General features: G+C 42.4%; 1 protein-coding gene across 1 annotated transcript; it reads right to left on the bottom strand.

Annotated features, from left to right (window-relative positions):
- Positions 1-827: 827 nt before the first annotated feature.
- Positions 828-20,320, bottom strand: esyt1b (extended synaptotagmin-like protein 1b). The gene is made up of 52 exons (XM_069708768.1): positions 19,659-20,320; positions 18,743-18,784; positions 17,721-17,855; positions 17,559-17,632; positions 17,385-17,457; positions 17,170-17,259; positions 16,943-16,998; positions 16,347-16,467; positions 16,076-16,252; positions 15,768-15,850; positions 15,500-15,548; positions 15,326-15,415; positions 15,108-15,203; positions 14,601-14,672; positions 14,424-14,510; positions 14,190-14,339; positions 13,946-14,053; positions 13,669-13,845; positions 13,486-13,571; positions 13,353-13,401; positions 13,092-13,181; positions 12,924-13,019; positions 12,190-12,261; positions 11,981-12,067; positions 11,747-11,893; positions 11,359-11,465; positions 11,090-11,267; positions 10,838-11,008; positions 10,677-10,759; positions 10,252-10,300; positions 10,080-10,169; positions 9,803-9,898; positions 9,430-9,501; positions 9,021-9,107; positions 8,766-8,912; positions 8,567-8,691; positions 7,661-7,778; positions 7,502-7,581; positions 7,249-7,360; positions 6,427-6,603; positions 6,246-6,328; positions 5,697-5,745; positions 5,496-5,585; positions 5,254-5,349; positions 4,829-4,900; positions 4,651-4,737; positions 4,397-4,543; positions 4,155-4,303; positions 3,523-3,654; positions 3,342-3,444; positions 2,902-2,951; positions 828-2,634 (listed from the first exon to the last, which is right to left on the bottom strand). The coding sequence occupies exons 1-52, from the start codon at positions 20,019-20,021 to the stop codon at positions 2,607-2,609; spliced, it is 5,448 nt and encodes a 1,815-aa protein (XP_069564869.1). The 5' UTR covers positions 20,022-20,320; the 3' UTR covers positions 828-2,606.
- Between the last annotated feature and the right edge of the window lie 219 nt (positions 20,321-20,539).

Below are 20,539 nucleotides of genomic sequence, written 5' to 3'. Positions count from 1 at the left end.
CTCCTCCTTCAGTCCCAGAAAAAAGACAGAACGGGTATTAATAAATAAAATGTTATATTCCACTGTCCATTTTATCAGGAGCAGAAGTTTTCCTGCAAATGTCACTGGTGTATGGAAGACCCAATCTGCCAAAATAAAAATAAAACAACAAATAAATGATTCTATAAATAAATCAATGTCAGTTAATGCACTAAAAGTATTGTGAAAAATAAGTGCAGGCTTTACTAATGGCTACATTTATTTACCTTTTGTATTTATTTACTGTCCCAATTAATTTTGCATTCCAATTTTCCATCCAATATACAAGTTGTCAAAATGTAGAGTACATTTACTTAAGAACTAAGTAAAATCAAAGTGATGCTTACACATTACAGTATCAAAATAAAAGGAACTATTAGTAAATTTCTCCACTGTGGGATTTATAAAGTCCAAGTCTAAGTCTATTATGTATTTTAAGTTATGCGTAAGTATTTTTTACTTTGCGTAGTTTGTTTTGCAGCAAATATTTCCAAATTCACGTTTTCACGTTAGTCCTTTGTGTTTGTAGGTTCTCTGGGTAGTTCTGCTGTCACTGCTGACAATTAATGCAAGAAAACCTATGTTTTTATTTTCTATTTTAATAATGAAGAAATATAGTCTGTGGTGGACAGAGATGTCTCCAACATTAATTCTGCAAAATCACCACATTTTTGAGATTCAAGTAGCAGTGGCAAGATTTTTTTCACACACAGTATATCTACCGTAAACATATTGCATATCAGCAGAAGTCAGCTCTAGCAAACAGTTAATATAACGGGTAGAAACAAAAAAAAAAAGTCCCAAAAAGGAGATGTGCAAAATCTGTTTATTTTTGTCACCCTCTCTCAACAAACAGCATCCAATCTGATCTGCAATCTTTGCAAATATACACAAAATCAAACATACTATAAATGTGTGTGTAACATATCACATCTTAATTGTAAAAAAAGAAACATAAAAAAAATATTTCCAAAGGCACTGTCAAAAGCTGCATGGCTGTGAAATAAAAAAGAAATGTCGTAACACAAGATCCTAAATACTGAAATGGCATTAATATTCGCGACCGATATATGCAAAACTAAAATCTAAAAAGGTTGCTGCACTTCAAACAAGACACTCTCGCATTTAAAAAGCAACTTGCAGGTTGATGACTCAAAGTGGTGTGTAGGAAAAGTCACAAAATCTATTTACTGCAGGCACGACAGAAACATTAAGAGGTGAGCCAGATCCACTGTAACAATCTGATCCTAACAGTAGCTTTGAAACTGAATAGGACGAAAACAATAATATAAGTGTAATTATGCGCCTCCCAGGTGTAAAAGCAAGAAATTATGATGTGCAAGTAAAGTTGTGTTCCAGTCATTGAACTCTGAAGTTTGGCATCACTTGTCAGGACAAAAGGAAACTAGTACTGGATGTTTCATATTGGAATATTGATACTTATAACAGACACTAATACACAAGCATCAGCTGGTATCATTTCTCACATTGTCTGACGTTAGAGCTTTATGGTGACACATCGGGAGCGGACACAGCTGACTAATTTGGAAGTTTGCAAACATTAGAAAAGAAATTCAGCACAAAGTCTGCGTTTTCTTCGAGCTGAACCTCTGAAGTGTTCTTGACTTTTGCTCCTGCCGAAGCTACCAAAACGTTTAAGCGGCCGTTCAGCAAACTACAAAACAATTTTACAGCTTTGTAACATCACGATAAATAAGGATTTCATTTATATTCACTAGGCAGTAAGTGAGTTTTTCACTATTCTTTCTTCTTATTAGCAGAAAGTCACATAAATGTAATATTTTCCTTTTGGACTGGAAATCAAAGACGATGAATCTAATGTTGAGAATGATTCAAAATTTGGATAACAAAAAGTTTCTCTCATAAAATCATGAAATTAATTAAGTATTTTCTTAATTAATTAACAAGTTAAACTTTTTCTCACTTCTGCGACCCCATCAGCTCATTCTCTATTCCAACTGTTCATTTTAAATACGTTTACCTCAATCTTTAAAGCTTTAGCCACCTTTTTACATCACATTACATTTCATTTAGCTGACGCTTTTATCCAAAGCAACTTACAATAAGTACATTTCAACCATGAGGGTACAAAACCCAGAACATTTAATGTGAATATCCAACACGTTAACATTCTATGTGTGTCACGGAAAATATGTAAAAACATAATAAGTCCTCTTAAAGTATAACTTTTGTAAAAAAATTCCACCTGCAAGTTGCTCTTTTAAACTTTCTCGCAGCAACAAGGAACAAACAAAAAAAACATGACATCGCTCTCTCAGCTCATCGTTCACTTCGACTCTTTAAAATCTCTTCACGCAGTAACGTGGCCTTCAGTTATAACTTACCAACACTTCATCCACTGCAGCCTCCTTATCTTTGGTGAGTGTATTGATGCATGTGAACATACAGCGCAGTCCACTTCTATGCTAAACGGTAACACACAGAGAGCTGGGTGGAGGCAGGGAATAGAAGAGAGGAGGAGAAGGCATCAGTGTGAGCAGCAGCAGTGCAAAGTTGAGCGGTGAAATTATCACCGCTGCACGACGACGTGAAGGCAAGCAGAGCGACTATTCATCTTCGTCTTTCAGAGTGAACCTGGAATCAGAAGGGGTGGCGGGAGGGTGAGGGGGGGTGTCAGTGAAGGATCAAATAACCTCATCAAAACAGTGAAAAGGTGGCGAAAACAAGCGCTCAGTTTAATTCAGACATCACCTAAAATAGAAGCATCTCAAACCGAACCTGTCCGTACTGAACTGAACTGTTCTCCGTCACTGACGACACCATTAGGTTTTTTTTTTTTTTTAAGCTGTCTTTTAAAGTCAGCGCAGGTTAAGTGTTTTGAGTTGGAACGGCTCTGCTCACCATTGTGTGACTCCAGACTTCAGGTCGATCTGGGCCAACTCGATCAGCACCTGAAGAACAGGAATGGCAGCATGTGTGTGTAGTGCATGTCAGAGTGAAAACAGTAGAAGGAAAACACTCTGACAGAACAGTCACGCAATGAATGGGAGTTAGCAGCCAGCCAAGGTCACATAGAAAACTAATAAGAAGGAGTGACTTTAGCTAACAACACCGAGATAACTGATGGACACATTTGATTCACTTTGGATTTGATGAGAGAAGTTGAACGGGAGTCTATGGAGCCGGAGGCTTTTTGGAGCCGACCTCTAGTGGCACTCGCTGGTATTGCAGCTGAAGACACTTCTGCATCAGCGTCATTTTTCAGACCCGAAAGCTACGAACACTTTTATATCCAGTCTGTGGTTGCAGTACATTGAAAGCCACCTCAGTTTCAGACTCACCTGTCCAATAACGTCTCGGCTTCTGAAGGAGGCGGAGTTATTTTTCACAGAGACACTGAGGCGCCTGAATCTCGCCTCCTCCTCCGTCAGATCGTACTCAAACCTAAAAGACGTGGACAAAGATGATTACAACTCCAACACTGCAATCTGAATCTTAATAAAAAGCTGACAACGCAGCTACCTCTCGTTGTACTCTGGGTTGAGGTCTCTCTTCCTCACGGCCGTCTTCCTCTTGGTGGCCTTGCTTTTGTCCGGCAGCAGCATGAGGGAGACGTAGCTGTCTACGCCATCCTTACTCTGTGGCAACAGACCTCTGTGTGCAGGGAAATACAAGCAAATGTTAAAAACAGATTCAAAATTGTACTTCTTAAAGTGTGAAGATATTCATTGAAGTATATTAGAGCTTAGATTAACTCCTATTTGTAAATACAGAAAAATGTGCAAAGTATGTATTTGTCATTTTTCATTTGAGCTGTCGTCGACAATTTCCTTACGATGTAAGTTTTTCTATAAAGTCAAATTTGTTTTATGTATCTCACAGATCTCTGACTTCTCTGTTGTACAAATAAAAACAGTTTCTGTCAAGATGTTGACTATTTATTTTTTGCTCCACTCAGATCAGCAGTCAGAGGACGTGTAAAATGTATTCAGATCTTTACTTTTTTCAGCAGAACATACAGTAATAAACTCATGTCTTTTTTGAACTCCTATGTCATTTCTAAATAAGCCTATCTGTTAACATGGCCTCAAATAACATGACAATCGTGACTGATGTGACCACAATCTGACTGCAAGTGTTTTGGGCTCACACACCTGCAGGCATGGATGACGACCGTCAGCTTCCTCTCTTGCGACGGATATGAAAGAGACAACTTCACCTGCCCATTTCCAGATCCACAGCCGGAGGCAGCGCAGGGCAGAGACCCCGCGTCGATCATGTCCACCATTTTGGAATCCAGAATCTATTGAAGATTAATTTCCCAGAGTCAGTATTAATTAGCCAGAAGCGTTTCACTGAAGCACACGCACTTGGTTTTTTTTTTCAGTCTTATCACCTTGAGCTCAGCCCTCAGCAGGGTCTGACTCTCGGGTGAAGCTCCGTCCAGACGGAACCACTGGTCCAGGACCAGCTGTGGCTCGGAGAGCAGCTCCTTGACGGGAATCACCAGAGATCCCATTGGCTGGTCCCAACCACTGGACAACTGCAATGCCAGAGAGCATGAAACTCCAACATTACTACTGATAAATGTAAGGAAAGGTAACCAGTGTCCATCAAAACAAATACAGTACATGCAATAAAGTTCTTTACCTTCAGCACAAGCATCTGTTGTTTAGGGTCATGAACCAGGAAGTAGAAAGACTCATTCCACTGAGGGCTGGTGCTGCGGTCGCAGAGCTGAGGAGGCATGATGAAATAATAAGTTGTTACAAATAAAAATATATTTATCATACTGAGTACAGGAGCATCGATGAATCCAGAGTCTCACTTTGGTTTTGTAGGTTGTTTCACCCAGAACCAGCTCAGCTCCGGCTTTGGGTTCTTTTCCGCTCCTCTTCAACTGGCCGGTAAAAGAGAAGCATTTGAGTTATTTTACACGGTGGCCCCCGAGGGTCAAAACGCAAAAGTCATTTCACAAAACACAAAAATATTTTAGAAAACACAAAAGCATTTTCGAAAATGCAAAAATATTTCAAAAAAGACAAAAACAGTTTAGAAAATGTCCGAAGATTTCAGAATGATCGGCGTTTTCTGAAAACGCTGCATTTCTGAACCGTTTTTGTGTTTTCAGAAACGTTTTAGATTTTTGTGAAATGTTGCTGCGTTTTGACCCTCAGGGCCACCGTAGTATTACATGTGGAATGATTTTTGGTGAAAACAGTTCAGTATGTAAAGAAACTGCAGGTGACTCACGGGAAGTGAATGCGCTCCTTCTATGTGGACGAAGAGCAGAGCGGCCGCCGGGACAACTTTGTTCTGATAAGACTGGAGAGATTGAAGCTGCAGCACCTGTGATAAGAACCGCAGCCAGTTAGTTCAGATAACAACTGAATGTACCAATGTGAATAATTAAATGTCAGCACTATCCGGCAGGCCGGGGACGAAACTGCAGGTTTAAACAAACAGAGCGAGGTTGAAGCTGGCGAAGTGCCGACCTGGTCCAGTCTGTCTGAGGTTGACGCTGCAGGAACCCATTCCAGTATCACGTGAACTCGTCCTGATTTTATGTCATTCAGAGTGAACCACTGCAACAGAGACGAAGTCGGTTAGAGAAGGCGGCCAACGGCCTTCATATTTCATATCAGCAAACGACACGACGCAGAAGTCACGAGGTGCAATTCAAGATAACGAGTCACCTGGTCTTTGTACTGTGATCTGATGACCTCGTTTAGCTTCACACTGAACCTGTGGACAGGAGTGCAGGGAAATGGTTAACAACAACAACAACAACAACAGGGGTTTAGCTTCATATAAAGAAGTTAACATATCAGGGTTTTTAATGCATAAGGGACATATTCATGATATTAACAAGAAACATCAGGAAGGCAATCGACCTCCTCGATACAGATCATTTAAAAGTACTCATGAATACTTCTTTATATATTGTATAAAATCAGTCACAAGATATTCAGGTCACACTCATATTTAGCAGCTGGGACTTTAAAAAAAAAAAAAAAAATTTAAATAACAATCACATGACTTCTTTTATCTGTTCTTGCTGAAAAATTAGTTACAGATGTTTTTGTTGTTGTAGATTTTTTTTGTTCTTTTTGGTGCAACATTGTGTAAAGTGATGTTAAATGTGTATATTTATATTAAAAATTATTACCCAAACAGATGCAGAAACACAGGACTGTACACTTTTTTTTATGCTGAGTATTAATTAAAGAATATGAGACACACACCTTCCTAGGAAGTCATCAGAATCAAAATCCTTATCAAATGCTTCAAACTTGATCTCCTGGACGGCGTCTCCACTCAGAACAACCTGTTCAAAACAAACACATTTTAATAATAACAAATATAATACTGGACATGCAGTAAAATCCAAACAATATGAAGTACTTCAACCTTTAGTTTTCATACCTCATACATTTCATTCCATGTTGGGTTCAGATTCTCTTTGATAACGTGACTCTTAAATGAAACCCCGCCGACGTTGATCTTGACGTAGGGGTCGCTCTTGCCCTTCACCATCCCCCCCATCAGGTTGTCCTTCGCCACCAGACTCTGGGCCTCCAGCAGGTGAATCCTCAGCAGTCCCTGCAGGGTAGAGACATCAAGTGTTATAAAATATACAGGAAGTCCTACAGAACAAAAGATATGTAGCTCGGTGTACAGAGAGATGTCACAGCGACTCGTATCACCAGAATGAGACTGGAAAACTTCCTTCTACTGAAATCTGACACGCTTTTGTTTTTGAGCACACATTATGACACTATTTAGGATTAAAATGAATTTTTATACTATGTTGGATTAGCTGTTTATTCAAAATTCAGTTTATAACACATTATTTTTTCTATTTTTGTTTATTTAGCAAAGGTTCCTTTTTAAAACCAGCCTAATGGACATTGTTAAAATGAGTGCTTGGTACATGTTTAGTTTTATTCTAAGCATCTGGAAGTCCTTCTTTCTTTACACGAGCCGGTGATACAGAAGTTCAATAGATGACACACCAAATCCACCAGAGCAGCAGAGGAAGCTGAAATCATTCTAGCAGAACTAAACGTGATATTTATAAAACAAGAGGAAGTGGCACATTGACAGTGTTTGGAAAAAGGTGCGAGGTGTTGTTTAGATTTTTATTTATTTATTTATTTATTTTAAAGAATGCTTTTCTGCATTAAATGAACAGGAAAAGCAAATCACAGCAGATCATTTCATTTCCCACTCTGCTAATAAACCTACCTCTTTACCGAAGTCTCGGCTCGGGGTCGTGTGCGGTGGAAGAACTGGACCCACTTTAGGGATTTCTGGAAGTCCCGTCACTGTGGCCCCAGCGAGACTGTCTAAACCAGAACTGCATTCACACACAAACACAAAAAAACACACCTTATTACACATTTCTTGTTATATTTTTCAGCTAATTTATGATTTTTCCAAGCAAAAATTAGGGAAAAAAAAAGAAGAAATGCAGTCGTATTTGTGACGTGCAGCTCACCTCTCTGTTTGCATTTGCTGTGGTTCAAGGTGTCCTTTAACAGCTGCGTGTGGCTCGTCTGCATCTGCGGGTTCGTCCACCTGCCGATTCAAATTATATTAAAGTTACAAAGGTTAAAATAGACATTTGGGACAGAATAACACCGGAGATGTGACTCACTGCAGCAGCAGAGAAGGTATCAGGTGCCGTGTGGATGGCAGCGGGTTCGGGAGGATCGGCCTTTTCTGTGGAGGCTGCGGGAGCTTCGGCTGCTTCAGGTTGGTTTGATGCGACCGACCTGAAAAACAACGCTGCTGTTACACGACAGACAGACTGGACTGGAACAAATCATTCAGAAATACAGTGAACCCTCGTTTTTCGCGGCGGTTACGTTCCAAATAGAAACCGTGATAGGCGAAATCCGTGAAGTAGTAACCTTTATTTTACAATTGAAATAGATAGAACTGGACATTAAATATATCTACGTTACATATAGTCGTAATGTGATTTCAATGCACGATGCAAATCCGTGAAGCAGCGAGACCGTGAAAGGTGAACCGTGTTATAGCGAGGGTTCACTGTATATCTATTTAGCTGCACGCATGTCTTTGATATTATATTGTTCAGGCCTCTCAGTTGTGTCTTCTTTCAAGTCACTCTTAGAAACACACTATTTTAGACATGTTTTTGTTGATTGCATTTGCATTGATTCACTCCGTTTTATTTTTTGTATTTTATCATTATATTTCATTAACTGTTACCTATTGTGTGTTAAATGTATGTAAAGCGCTTTGTAACTTGTTTTTGAAAAGCGCTATAGAAATAAAGTTATTATTATTATTAAGTCTCTTAAAGGAGTACATTTCCTGTTATAACCTTCCCTACTATTCCTTCATTCACCCACAAGCCCTGCACTTTTTATTCAGCATGTATTAGTGCTTCCCTGTGTTTTAAATGTGAATGCACTGCTTACGTTTCTTTATATTTAAACAGCGCTTGTTAGTATGCTTTTGACAGCTTCTGAATCAGACTACAGAGCAGATTTTTTACTGTTTACATTTTTCAAGTCAAGCACCAACGACTCACTCGTGCGTCGGCAGCTCTGAGCTTTTTTCCACCTCACTCGCTGCTCTGAACGTCTTCTCAGTGATCATCTCTTCTTTCTCTGCAGCAGACGGCTGCGGAGCTTCGGACATCCTCGAGTTGAGGATCTGAAAAACAAATATACAGTTGGGTTTCTTGCTCATCATCTCTCATCTCGTGTGTATATTTTTTATTCTCCTGCCTTGAGCTCGGCCCTCAGGAGGATCTGACTCTCCGCTAATGCTCCATCCAGATGCATCCACTGGTCCAGGACCAGCTGCGGCTCAGAGAGCAGCTCTCTCACGGGTAGAACCAGAGACCCCATCGGCTGGTCCCACGCACTGGACAGCTGCGGACACCAGGACACATTGATCATGTCGGTCAGAACTGGTTCCTAACAATAGGAGCAGGCTTTAAATGATTTATATTAGTGTTTGGAGACGTTGAATTAATTCACCTTCACGATGAGCATCTCCTCTCTGGGGTCACGGACGGAGAAGCGGAAGGTCTCGTTCCACTGAGGTGATCTGGAGCGATCACACACCTTCAGACAGAAAAGGTGTAAATGAAGGTAATGAGCAGATCAATCGTAGAATAACAAGAATATAATGTGTGTTTATACACTTCATTTTAATTTAAATTCAGCAAGGAATTTGAACAGCATAATAATGCAAATAATGGAGTCAAGTACTTTTTGCAATGCCACCACAGGGGGAGCCAGAGGTGAATTTTTACATGCTAAACATGGTGTTTTTTTTATTGAGTTATTCATTATGTGTTAATCAATCCTGGGAGAGTGACAGACAGTTTTTCATGATATTTTATTGACTAAATGTTTCATCGTGTCTGTGCTCCTGATATCATACCTTGGTTTTGTAGGTTGTGTCACCAAACACAAGCTCAGCTCCAGCTTTGGGCTCCTTTCCACTTTTCTTAAACTGCACACAGAAAAAAAACCCAGAAATTATGTGAACAGTTTTTTGCTCTCGATAATTATGGGTTGAGATCCAAAACTTTCTTTAAAAAACATAAAACATTCCTGATTCACATCATTGCGTCATAAAATCCAACAACAGTTAACAACAACTGCGTTTTTTTCATCATTATTTACTTCTTAAAATAAATTGTTTTCCACTTTATGCCAGTGCAGGATCTCTCTTTCCAAACTTCTATCTTTAAAGTCTGACACAGCACACTTATTATAGTGTTTGGCAGTGGAGAAAATTACTCAGGACTCACAGGCAATGAGTGTGCTCGGTCCACATACACAAAGAGCAGCGCTGCAGAGGGAACGGCTTTGTTCTGGTACGACTGGAGAGACTGCAGCTGCATCACCTGCACATCAAATGAAAAATACATTACAGTGACTCAGCAAGAGAGGAGGAGAGTGAAGACAGAGAGGCGGGGTTCAGGTTTGAAATGATGCAACATAAAAGAGCAAGATAAGATAAGATAATTAATATACTGCACGTGAATAAGAGAAGAAATTATACCAAATGATTTAAATTACACTAACTTGGTCTAAGGTGTCATTGTGGGACACGGCTGGAACCCACTCCAGAATCAGACGGACGCGACCCGACTTCACGTCACCCAGCGAGTGCCACTGAAACACAGACACAGATGTGTTCACTTACAATTACACAGGAAAGGGAACAGATTTAATCATGACTGCGAAGATTTCTGACCTGGTCGGTGTACTGGGAGGAGATTATGTCTGCAACACTGATTCTGAATCTGGTCACAATACGTGGGACAAAAACACACAAATCAAATGCACAATCAGCAAACAATGATTGACAAGTCTTAAAAATGTTTTTTGATGTGGTCAACTATTATCAATTCAGAATAACAAAATGGAGATCTTTATATAGTAGTCAAAGTTTTGAGATACACTGACTCTCAAAGTAGCACTGAGGGGTCAAATCTTTGTCAACATCCATCCTTTTTTTTTTTGAAGGGGACATGAAACAGAAAATTCAACCCCCTCATAGCTCAAGTTTTGGCCAGTAAACACATACAGTATGTTTACTGAATATCATGCTCAGGAAGTCAGTGATCAGGAGCCTCCCAGTCATTACTGAACAAATAAAAACCTTAAATTAATCCTGACCTGCCCAGGAAGTCATCTTGGTCCATGTCTTTATCGTACAGCTCCACCTGCACCTCCCGACCTGACTGAGGCTTCAGCACCACCTGAGGGAGCACAGAACAGTTCAGACAGATGAACTCATAAAAGATGAGGTGGTTAACTGTAGATTCCTTCATACGCACCTCATACATCTCACTCCAGACCGGGCTGAGATTCTCCTTGACCACGTGGCTCTTAAACGTGACGTCTCCGACACTGATCTTGGCGTACGGGTCGCTCTTGCCCTTCGCCATCATCATGCTGTCTTTGGCGACCAGACCCTGAGCCTCCATCAGGACGATTCTCAGCAGCCCCTAACAGGGAGACATCTTTAACTACATGTTGATCTTTATTCAATTTAATCTCTATCTCATATCACTATATTGCGATGTTACCTCACTGGCGAACGTAAGATCTGGAGACGCGTGAGGAGGTAACGTTACGGCCGCAGCCGGCGACTCTTCCACCTCATCTTCAATCACATCAGCTGAAGGTTCTTTTGCTTTAACGTCTTCCTGCAGAGTCACCGAAGAGACGATCGTCTCCACAGGAGGAGCGTCCACTGAACTGGACCTAGAAACACACAGAGCAGCGTTCAGGCACATTTAAGAGATATTGAAGAATTGTGACGTGAGAAGAGACTTTTCTGGATTAACTGTCTCACATGAGCACCGTGTCTGTCTCCGGCTCCCGTGGAGCAGAGGAGGGGTCTGATGCAGAAGTGGTTTTAGCCTTGTGAGTGGCACCAGGACATTTGCTGGGAATCAGCATCTGATGAGGGTGATAATATTACAATTTCACCTTGTAAATCAGATTTATAACAGTTCAGACTGCAAAAACAAGTCGAGTACAACAAGTACAAATTCAAAGAACTGCTTCAAATATCTCATGTTACTGTGTTAGCAAAATAAAGACAGAGAATGGGAACATATTGCAAAGAAAAAAATTTTAGGACACTCACTTGCCTATAAGATAATAAGACATGTATTAAATATTTGGAAAGAGATCATTTGAAAAAAGAAAAGAAAGAAAAAGAGAGAGGGTTATCTTACCTTGAGTTCAGCCCTCAGAAGAACCCGACTCTCCGGCGAGGCTCCATCCAGATTGAACCACTGGTCCAGAACCAGCTCTGGTTCAGACAGCAGCTCTCTAATGGGAACAACCAGGGAGCCCATGGGCAGAGTCCAGCTGTGGGAGAGCTGGAAGCACACAACAATGAGTCGTTACATATGAGAGATCTCTCTATTTCCATCTGTATGACGGACACTCTTTCTGTTCCAGGTTACCTTGACGACAATAACATCCTCTCCGGGGTCACGAACCAGGAAGCAGAAAGCCTCGTTCCACTGAGGTGACGTTGTTCGATCACACACCTGCAGAAGAGACGCAAGAGTCAGACGACATTACGGACAGACGCCGTGTCTCTCTGAGTGTTACAGCTCGGTAAAATGTATCTTAAAACACAACGTTATCTGAACGAGGTTTCAGGTCTTACTGTAGTTTTACGGGACTTTTCTCCCAGAATTAATTCTGCTCCCACTTTTGGTTCTTTTCCGCTTTTCTTCAGCTGCAGAGAAACAGAACAGTAAATGACATTTTACTGGGAATTCAAAAGTTAACTGTTAACTTTCACAGCTGTATTAAGCCTGTTAACTCTGTAGGCTGTTTTCAGGGAAGTTTCACTTCCTTCACTTTTAAGCTCATAACTCGGTCATTATACATGCTAACCATTCATGCCGTATCTTGTCTTTTTCAGGACACTCGAGGCTATCCAAATCTTTCATTTTATTTGATAATACTTAGAGATTTCTTATATTAGCCTTTATATTAAGGAACAAATATTTGTCTCGTGAAATTGTTATGTTTTCACATGTGTCTCACCATGAAATATTGCTAGTAGAGATATCATTTTATAGGACATACACCCATGTGTTATGTGCCAATAACTCAGCTGTAGTATAGGGCCACAAATACATCATTATCAGTTTTTGTTTTCATACAAACTGGGATGTAAAGTCAGTCCTATGATGGAGACAATGCAGGAGTCAGCTGTGATTTAAAAAACTGATTATTTGAAACGCTTCGTCACACAGACGCAGCACTGAGATCATCGGAAAGCTCAAGTGGTGCAATTTTATAGGATATCTCGTGCATCTCGTGATTAATACCTGCTGTTCAATTTAACTGAGAAGAGGGGTGGGAATTTGGACGCAGGGTTAAAATACTCACCGGTAATCCATCTGCTCGCTCCACAAACACAAACAGGAGCCCCGCCGAGGGAACGGCCTTGTTCAAGTACGACTGTCTGGAATAGAACTGAAGAACCTAAAAACACAGGAAAGAAGTGAAAAATAGGACTCAAAATCACCACAAAACACTTGATTTAAAAATACCGACCTGGTCCAATCTGTCTGGCTCTGACGCTGTTGGAACCCACTCCAAGACCAGGTGAGCTCGACCGGACTTCACATCACTGAGAGAGTACCACTGAGAAAAAACGAGAAAACTTTAAAGCAGGAACTATTCGGTCGGGCCATCATGCAGAGGAAGCATACGTAGCTATTTTTTAAAAATACCAAAATATGTCTGTACCGTAATAAACTGAAGAACGACGCAGCTGGCTAAAAAAAGGTTTTCTTAATTCCTAAACCAGCTCACCTGATCAGTGTACTGAGAATCAATGATGTCCTTCAGACTGATCTTCAACCTGTATAGGAAATATAAGATTAGATTATATCATGTAGAATCCAATAAGCACACGTGATAATTAAAGCACATGCAGTGTAGTTACCTGCCCATGAAGTCATCCTTCATGTCCATGTCTTTATCAAACACCTCCACCTGCAGCGCCTGGCCTGGAAGCTGCGTTAGAATCACCTGCACAGCGAACACAGTCACACATTTAAAAAGGGCCTCCTTTCAATCTATTATAAAACACAATATTCATGAACACATGCAAACTCCAATCATTTACCTCATACATCTCATTCCAGGTGGGGTTAAGGTTGGTCTTGATGACGCGACTTGTGAATGTTTCTCCTCCGATGTTGATCTTGACGTACGGGTCACTCTTGCCCTTCACCATGCCTCCCATCATGTTGTCTTTAGGAACGAGGTTCTGGCCAGCCAGAAGGTGAATCCTAAGCAGCCCCTGTAGAAAAAAAGACAAATTACAAACTCAAATTTATAGAAATACTTCAAATAAACCTTTAGAAATAAAAGAAAAATGTAATCTCAGTGTCCTCCATTACCTCTGTGGCAAAGCTGGGATGAGGGGAGGTCTGCTTGGGCAGCTGTTTGGCAGCTGACAGAGTCGATGACACATCAGAGGAAATACGCTCCTCATCTAACCACAGAACCTTTGTTGAAGTGGACAAATGATATATTTATTGACTGCCTCCACTGTGGGTGCCTGTTTATATTTCAGTGTATTTACTAGACGTTAATCGGTGTAGCGCGCAGCAGGATTAGTGGATAGGTGTCGCTGCCGTTTACCCTGAGAACTGAGTTGATGTAGATGCGACTGGCTGAGCCCGAGTTGTCCAACTGGAACCACTGGTCCAGAGAGAGATTGGCATTTGACAGCAGGCGGGACAGGGGGATGGTGAGACTGCCCAACGTCTGGACGCGGTCGGCATCCTTCACCTGATGACCGACAGACCAAATAAGACCACGGCAGGTTTCCAAGCATAAGGTTTAGAACAGAGTACCTAATCTACAGGCCGTTACCTGAATGTCTATGTCCTGTTTGCTAGGATCTTGGATGAAGAAGGTAAAAGCTTCTTCCCACTCCGGATTAACGGTTGTGTAACAAGTCTGAAGACAAAAATAAACAGTATGCACATGAAAAATAATGACAAGAAACACAATCTACTGTATTTTAATTGGCTCTCCCAGCAGGAATACCTTGCTCTCTCTGGTGATGTCCTGCACAGACAGCTGCACCATGGGATTGGGCTCCTTATTTCCTTTCTTCATCTGAAAGATATGCAGTTCCAGACAAATATGAGCACACAGTAAGGCATGTGAACGATGGCGAACCGTGACCGAGAGCAGAGCAAAAAATAGACTTATCTACCAAGCTGACAGTACGTGGTGGATGTGAATAATAGTGTGTGTACGGCTGCCATGGCAACAGCACAAATAAGTTAAAGGAATCAGCATATTCCACAACCTAATCAGGAAGTTTTACACCAACGATTCTGTCGCTGCTGTTCCCTTTCGTGTACGACACGACAGCAGAATTTAGCAGAGGAGGGTGAGTGTTGTTAACAGCCTCAGATAAAGTTAGCCAGCGGAAGGTATGAGGGTCAGAGGCCGAGGCAACAAAGACGAGGAATGCGAGACAGATGGCGGTTGCAGCTCTGCCCCAGTTTAACCGCACGCAGGAAGCACGAGTGTGATGTGACTCACGGGAAGTGCCTCAGCCTTGTCCAAATACACAACCAAGATGGCAGCAGAAGGGGGATCGGCGGTCTTAGTGGAGACACTCTCGTTCCTCTTTAGGATCTGGGCGACAGTTGCAAACAGAATTTTTTTTTTGTGTGTTAATAGTTTGACACCAAGAAACAGACGTCTAAAGGACTTCAAATCTCCACAGAAATGTTTCGCTGGAAATGAAAGAGTCAAACCTGCTCTAGCCGATCGGTGCTGGGCAGCAAAGACAACCACTCCAGCCTGAAATGAACCCGTCCAGACGGAGTGTCTTTCAAAGTGAACCACTACGAACACATATAAATACATACATTTACAATCCATTTATTAATAAACTGTTAATACAAAGATGATAAAAACTTTACACTTACATCATCGACAGCGATGGATTTCTTCACAATGCCCAAATCCAGTTTGGTCCTTTATGAGTGACGGAAAAAAAGACAAAACAGAAAATAAATAAATACGATCAATAACATAGAAATCCGGTTCTATAACTTCAAAATAATAAAAAAGAAATCCACTAAGAGGTAGTCGACTTTTTCCCGCTGCTCATGAGAGGTGACAAATGAAAGGTGAAAATGATGTAAGATCCAACAAAGGCACACAGGAAGATGAAGATGAATAATGCATATGTACCTGCCCAGGAAATCATCCTGGTCTGGGTCTTTGTCATAAACCTCCACCTCCAACTCCTGACCCGGCACTTCATGGACTATAACCTGATGTACAGGACACACATAAGGACAGGAGGACTGACAGAGGGACTGGTATGGAAGCTGTCTGTGGCCTCGCGAATGAAAATGAACACTTTAATCCCTCAAATACAGTGAAATGACGACATCGCATAGATCAATGAAAAACTCAGACTCTTCCAAAAAAAACCTGCACACGTAGTGGAGGGATGGCACAAACTTCGAAAATAAACCATTCTCCGTTCCCCTCACCTCATACATCTCCCCCCACTTGGGAGAGTCGGTGTTGTCAATGTGTTGGGAGGTGAAGGTCTGAGGGCCCACCCGGAGTATGGCATAGGGGTCCGACAAGCCAGCCATGACGCCTTTCACGTAGTTGTCCTTGGCTGCGAGGTTCTGTGCCTCCAGCAGGTGGATACGTACGACGCCCTGAGAGAAAAGAAAAGAGGTTAATACACTGGTGTTTTCTGACACGTGAGCTGCTGTCATGATCTGAATCTGCAGGTGCATATTCGGGCTTCACCCTGGGCAGTGGAGAGCGCAGCTGGGCCACATGCAAGCCAGGAACCAGTGGGACGACCAGGCGGTTGGGCAGCACCAAGAAGGAGGCGATGGCATCCATAATCATGCTGTCTGACATGACGCTGTAACAAAGGAGAAAATGAACAGCTTAGTGGAAACGATTTACTATTCATTGTATAGTCAAACCACATTAACACCTCTGAGGTTGTGTTTATTACAACCAAGCGTCCAAAGAAGTTGTGACGCTGTGACGAATGTAATTAAAAACACAATGTGATGATTTGCCATATTTAATTGAAAATAGACCAAAGACAATGTATCGAATGTTAAAACTGAGATATGTATATATATATATGTATATATATATAAACTCATTTGGGACAGGGACAACAAAAGACTGCAAAAGTTATGTAATGCTAAAAAAAAATAGAGGGACCTTCCAGCTTGTTATCAGTGCGCAGTTTAAAAGACTGCATCCGTGATGGCATGGGCAGTTGCACATGTAGGAAGGAACCGTTAATACTGAACAGCTTTTATGTACATGAATATAACATATACATGTGTAAAACAAAGTGAGGTTATTTCAGCACGACTCACTTCAGCCCAGGAACGTCCAGCAAATTAGTCAGCCCGGTCCAATTAATGTCAAGTTTCTGGGAAGAGATCAAAACGGAAGAATGCCTCGTAAATCAATCAGGATTGATGGGAAATCAATAGCATGAAAAGCATAGGAGACTATTCTGGGGCACATGACACTGCACAGTAATGGGAGTTGAGGGCGCAACAAGAAAAGGACAAATAGAGGTGACTGTGGATGGACGTACAGGCCGACGGATGAAAAACATAGTGACGGCACCGACTATGGGCACATCTCCAATCAGAGGCTCCAGGATGACCCGCATCATCCCATGAAGCTGAGGACGGAGACAGACAGGATGTCGGTGAGATTATTGTCAGAAAACCTCTTTGAAGTGAGAACTTCTCATGAAATGCTGTTATTTTTTTATGACACTTTTTTAATCCAGACATGAAGACACACCTGTATTCCTTTGACTCCAGCTTTGCAGAAGTACCTTTTCACTTCAACATTGATCTCTACATTACCAACGTAGCTGAGGACACAAGAACAAAATAGTGTCGACCTACAACAAAACCTTGGAAAGGCTCAAAACACAAGAGATGACTCGGAAGAATAAAAAAGATAAACAGTCACCTAATGTACAGATCTAGCAGGACTTGTCCTTTATCGTTCTCCGTGTGAGCCTTGATCCCAACAACCTTCATGGCCTGAAGCAAATGAGAGCACATGTGTTTGGGCAAAAACATAAAAGACGTACATCGTTTGTGTGGATATTGAAGCTCTCTGTGGCATCACCTTGTCTCCCATGTCCACCTTGGTGAAGCTGAGGGTCTGGAGGTGGCTGCTGGAGGTTCGGATGGACGGCGCGATGGTCTCTACCAGCAGCTTCTCCAGGTACTGACCGACAAAGGGCCACACCTGCTGCAGTACCTGCACAGACCACCGAGCACACGAGATAAGATGGTTTTTATAGGGTTAAAAAAACAAACACAACACGAGCAAACGCAGATCACTGCTTGTGGTGAACTCGCAGTAACAAAGCTCTCCGTGAGATGCCTTTCCTTTCCATAAGCAATCACGGCAGAATGACGGAGACAGCTGGAGCCAGTTGAGCCTCCTCAGCTGTTCGTCTTCATATTTGGGTCCTTGCACGGATCCTTCGCTCTACTTTCTACACAACGTCACTGCTACTGTATAAACTTGTTTATTCTTCGATTCTGTGGAGAAGAATGTGAAAGCAGAGGCCGAGTTTGGTTGTGTGTGCTTCTGCAACTGTGTGGTTAGAGTTTGGCATAAGTGGGGGGTGAGTCATCAGCTGCCTGCATGAAGCCGGGGCGGTCTGCTGACCTCCCCTGCAGACACCAGGCTCAAACCTCCCCTTTGTGTGCTCTGATTCCAGGATCTCGTGGTCCTGATAACGTGAATATTTGTATTTCTGTGTCTTTATTAGGAGCTTTAGTTTCTTTGGGCTAAAGGAGGCGGGGACGGAGCTGCAGTTTTTAGTTGTTGTTTTTTAGTTTTGAGGGACCGAGCAGCTCCGCCCCCTTCCTGTCTGCCTGGCAGCCTGTAATGAAATGGAAACGTTGAGAGGTTTACATGGCACCGGGCCTGCTCTTTGCAGCACGGAGACAGTGGCTGCAATAACTGGGGGTGTGGCCTCGTCTGAAACACGGCAGCAACAGCAGCAGCCCTGCTATCTATCTGCTAGCACGGCTATTATCCCAGCATACAGTACAAAGTGTCAATCAGCACAGCAGCCGGGCTGCTGAAGGGACAGACAGTCATACAATAAAAAGAGGGAATCGCTGATGTTTTACCTTATTCAGCCATTCGACCTTCTCCACATCTGGAAAGTTGACCTGAAGGAAAAGAAACACAATACAGGAACACACTTTAATTAAATCTGCTAAACACACAACAGGAAAGGGAAGTGATTCATTCATAAATGATGCCGGTCTGGAAATGTCATCAGTGGCACTGCTGATATCAGCCACGTTTAGGACTGAACACATATTTACAAAAGGTTGACTCTAGTCAAAGATCCCTTTGCATTATATGGATATTAACTGTGAAATATAAGTGCTTTAAATGTTTTCTGTTATGCTTCATTAGGTGCAAGAAAATCCAAACACGTGTCATTTGTTGAGCAGCACTGTTAAAACTGAAACACAACCCCTCCCCCACCCCCCCCACACACATACCCCTTCCACCCCCCTGATTACTTTGATGAGGAGATGCTGTTGTCTGGTTGTGCAAGCAATCACGGATATCACTCAGAGAAAAGGAACCCACAGAAACCTTGATTTGGGTGTGGCCAGAAGTTCTGAGTCAAAACAGACCCATGTGGCTTTCAGCAACCACGGATGTATATTTGCAAAGACTGGACATCTTAATGTTTTGTAGTTGTTGCAATGCACTAATTGCCCCAAGTCCTTATAAATAAGATTTGTTTTGAAACCCAAACACATATTTAGCAACTGTCTCAGTCAAGATGATGGAAGGACATTGTGTACAACAGAAATGAGCTTTTGTACACTTGATTGCATGTTTTCACCACTTTAATAGTTTTTTAATAATACAGTTTGGTGATTTAATAACAGCCAGTAACGATAATTATGTTGCCTTTCACTGAACAGACCCCTTATCATATTCTACCCGTGTGTGGGGGGGGATATCATCAGGTCCACAGCTATGTCCTGTGAGGTCAGAGTGTGCTGTGATGTCACTTCTTACCCACGCAGGAAGGTCTCTCTTGATTTTGGACACTCTCATGGAGGACAGGTCCTCCTCGTCGCCGATCAACTGGATGGCGGACCTCAGGCGCGCCTCCTTGGCCTCTCGGGCGTGTTTCCATCCCGTGTAGACCATCATGCCGAACACCAGCAGGCTGGTGCTGACCCGGTAGTAGCCGGCCAGGTAGACGGGCAGCAGGGCGCCCAGGCACTTCCCAAACGTCCAGAGCACGGCGACCGCGCTGATCCCCTTGGGTTTGGCCACCTCCGACTCCACGGGGCTCAGCGCTTTCTTCTCGGCGTCGCCAGTGCTCGGACTGTCGGCGCCCTTGGGCTCAGTCGGCTCCGACTTGTCGCTCTGCATCGTGTTGTCTTTCTAAACACGAGAAATACGCAGTATGGCCACCGATAGATGAAAGATTAAAAACTGTGGTCGAACTTCTCGGCTTCTCTTAACGTCTCATGTCAACAAACGTCTGAAGGAACGCTCTGCTGCGCCGCTAATTCCCTGCGCGCCCGTGACGCAAATTACTTCATTATTTGAAAACGGGATCTGTGATCGCTGGATTATTGGAGCAGTTGTGGCGAACACGCGCAGACACGAGAGGTGGCCGATGGCAAACTGCGCTCCTCCTCACCCAGTCCCGTTAACTGGATGAGAACACGCCCACAGGAACAACAACAAAAAAAAGCATCTTCCGCTGCTGCGTCAAACTGCCCAGATCTGTAATTACGCTTATTACTGCGGTATCATGGACACACGCGACGTTTCACTGCATGTTATTTAACAAGCAGCGGTGTCTGATGAAGCAGTCTGACCGTTTACTCACCACCGGACAATATTTTCTGCTGCTTCAGGTTATTTTAAAACAGCACACTGCG

The sequence above is a fragment of the Brachyistius frenatus genome, unplaced genomic scaffold, assembly GCF_029030835.1.
Source record: "Brachyistius frenatus isolate BFR_SWC_R1_liver_20210118 unplaced genomic scaffold, ASM2903083v1 Contig_4, whole genome shotgun sequence".
NCBI lineage: Eukaryota > Metazoa > Chordata > Actinopteri > Embiotocidae > Brachyistius > Brachyistius frenatus.
Note: the sequence above shows the minus strand (reverse complement) of the source record. Positions and strands in the feature narration are given on the sequence as shown.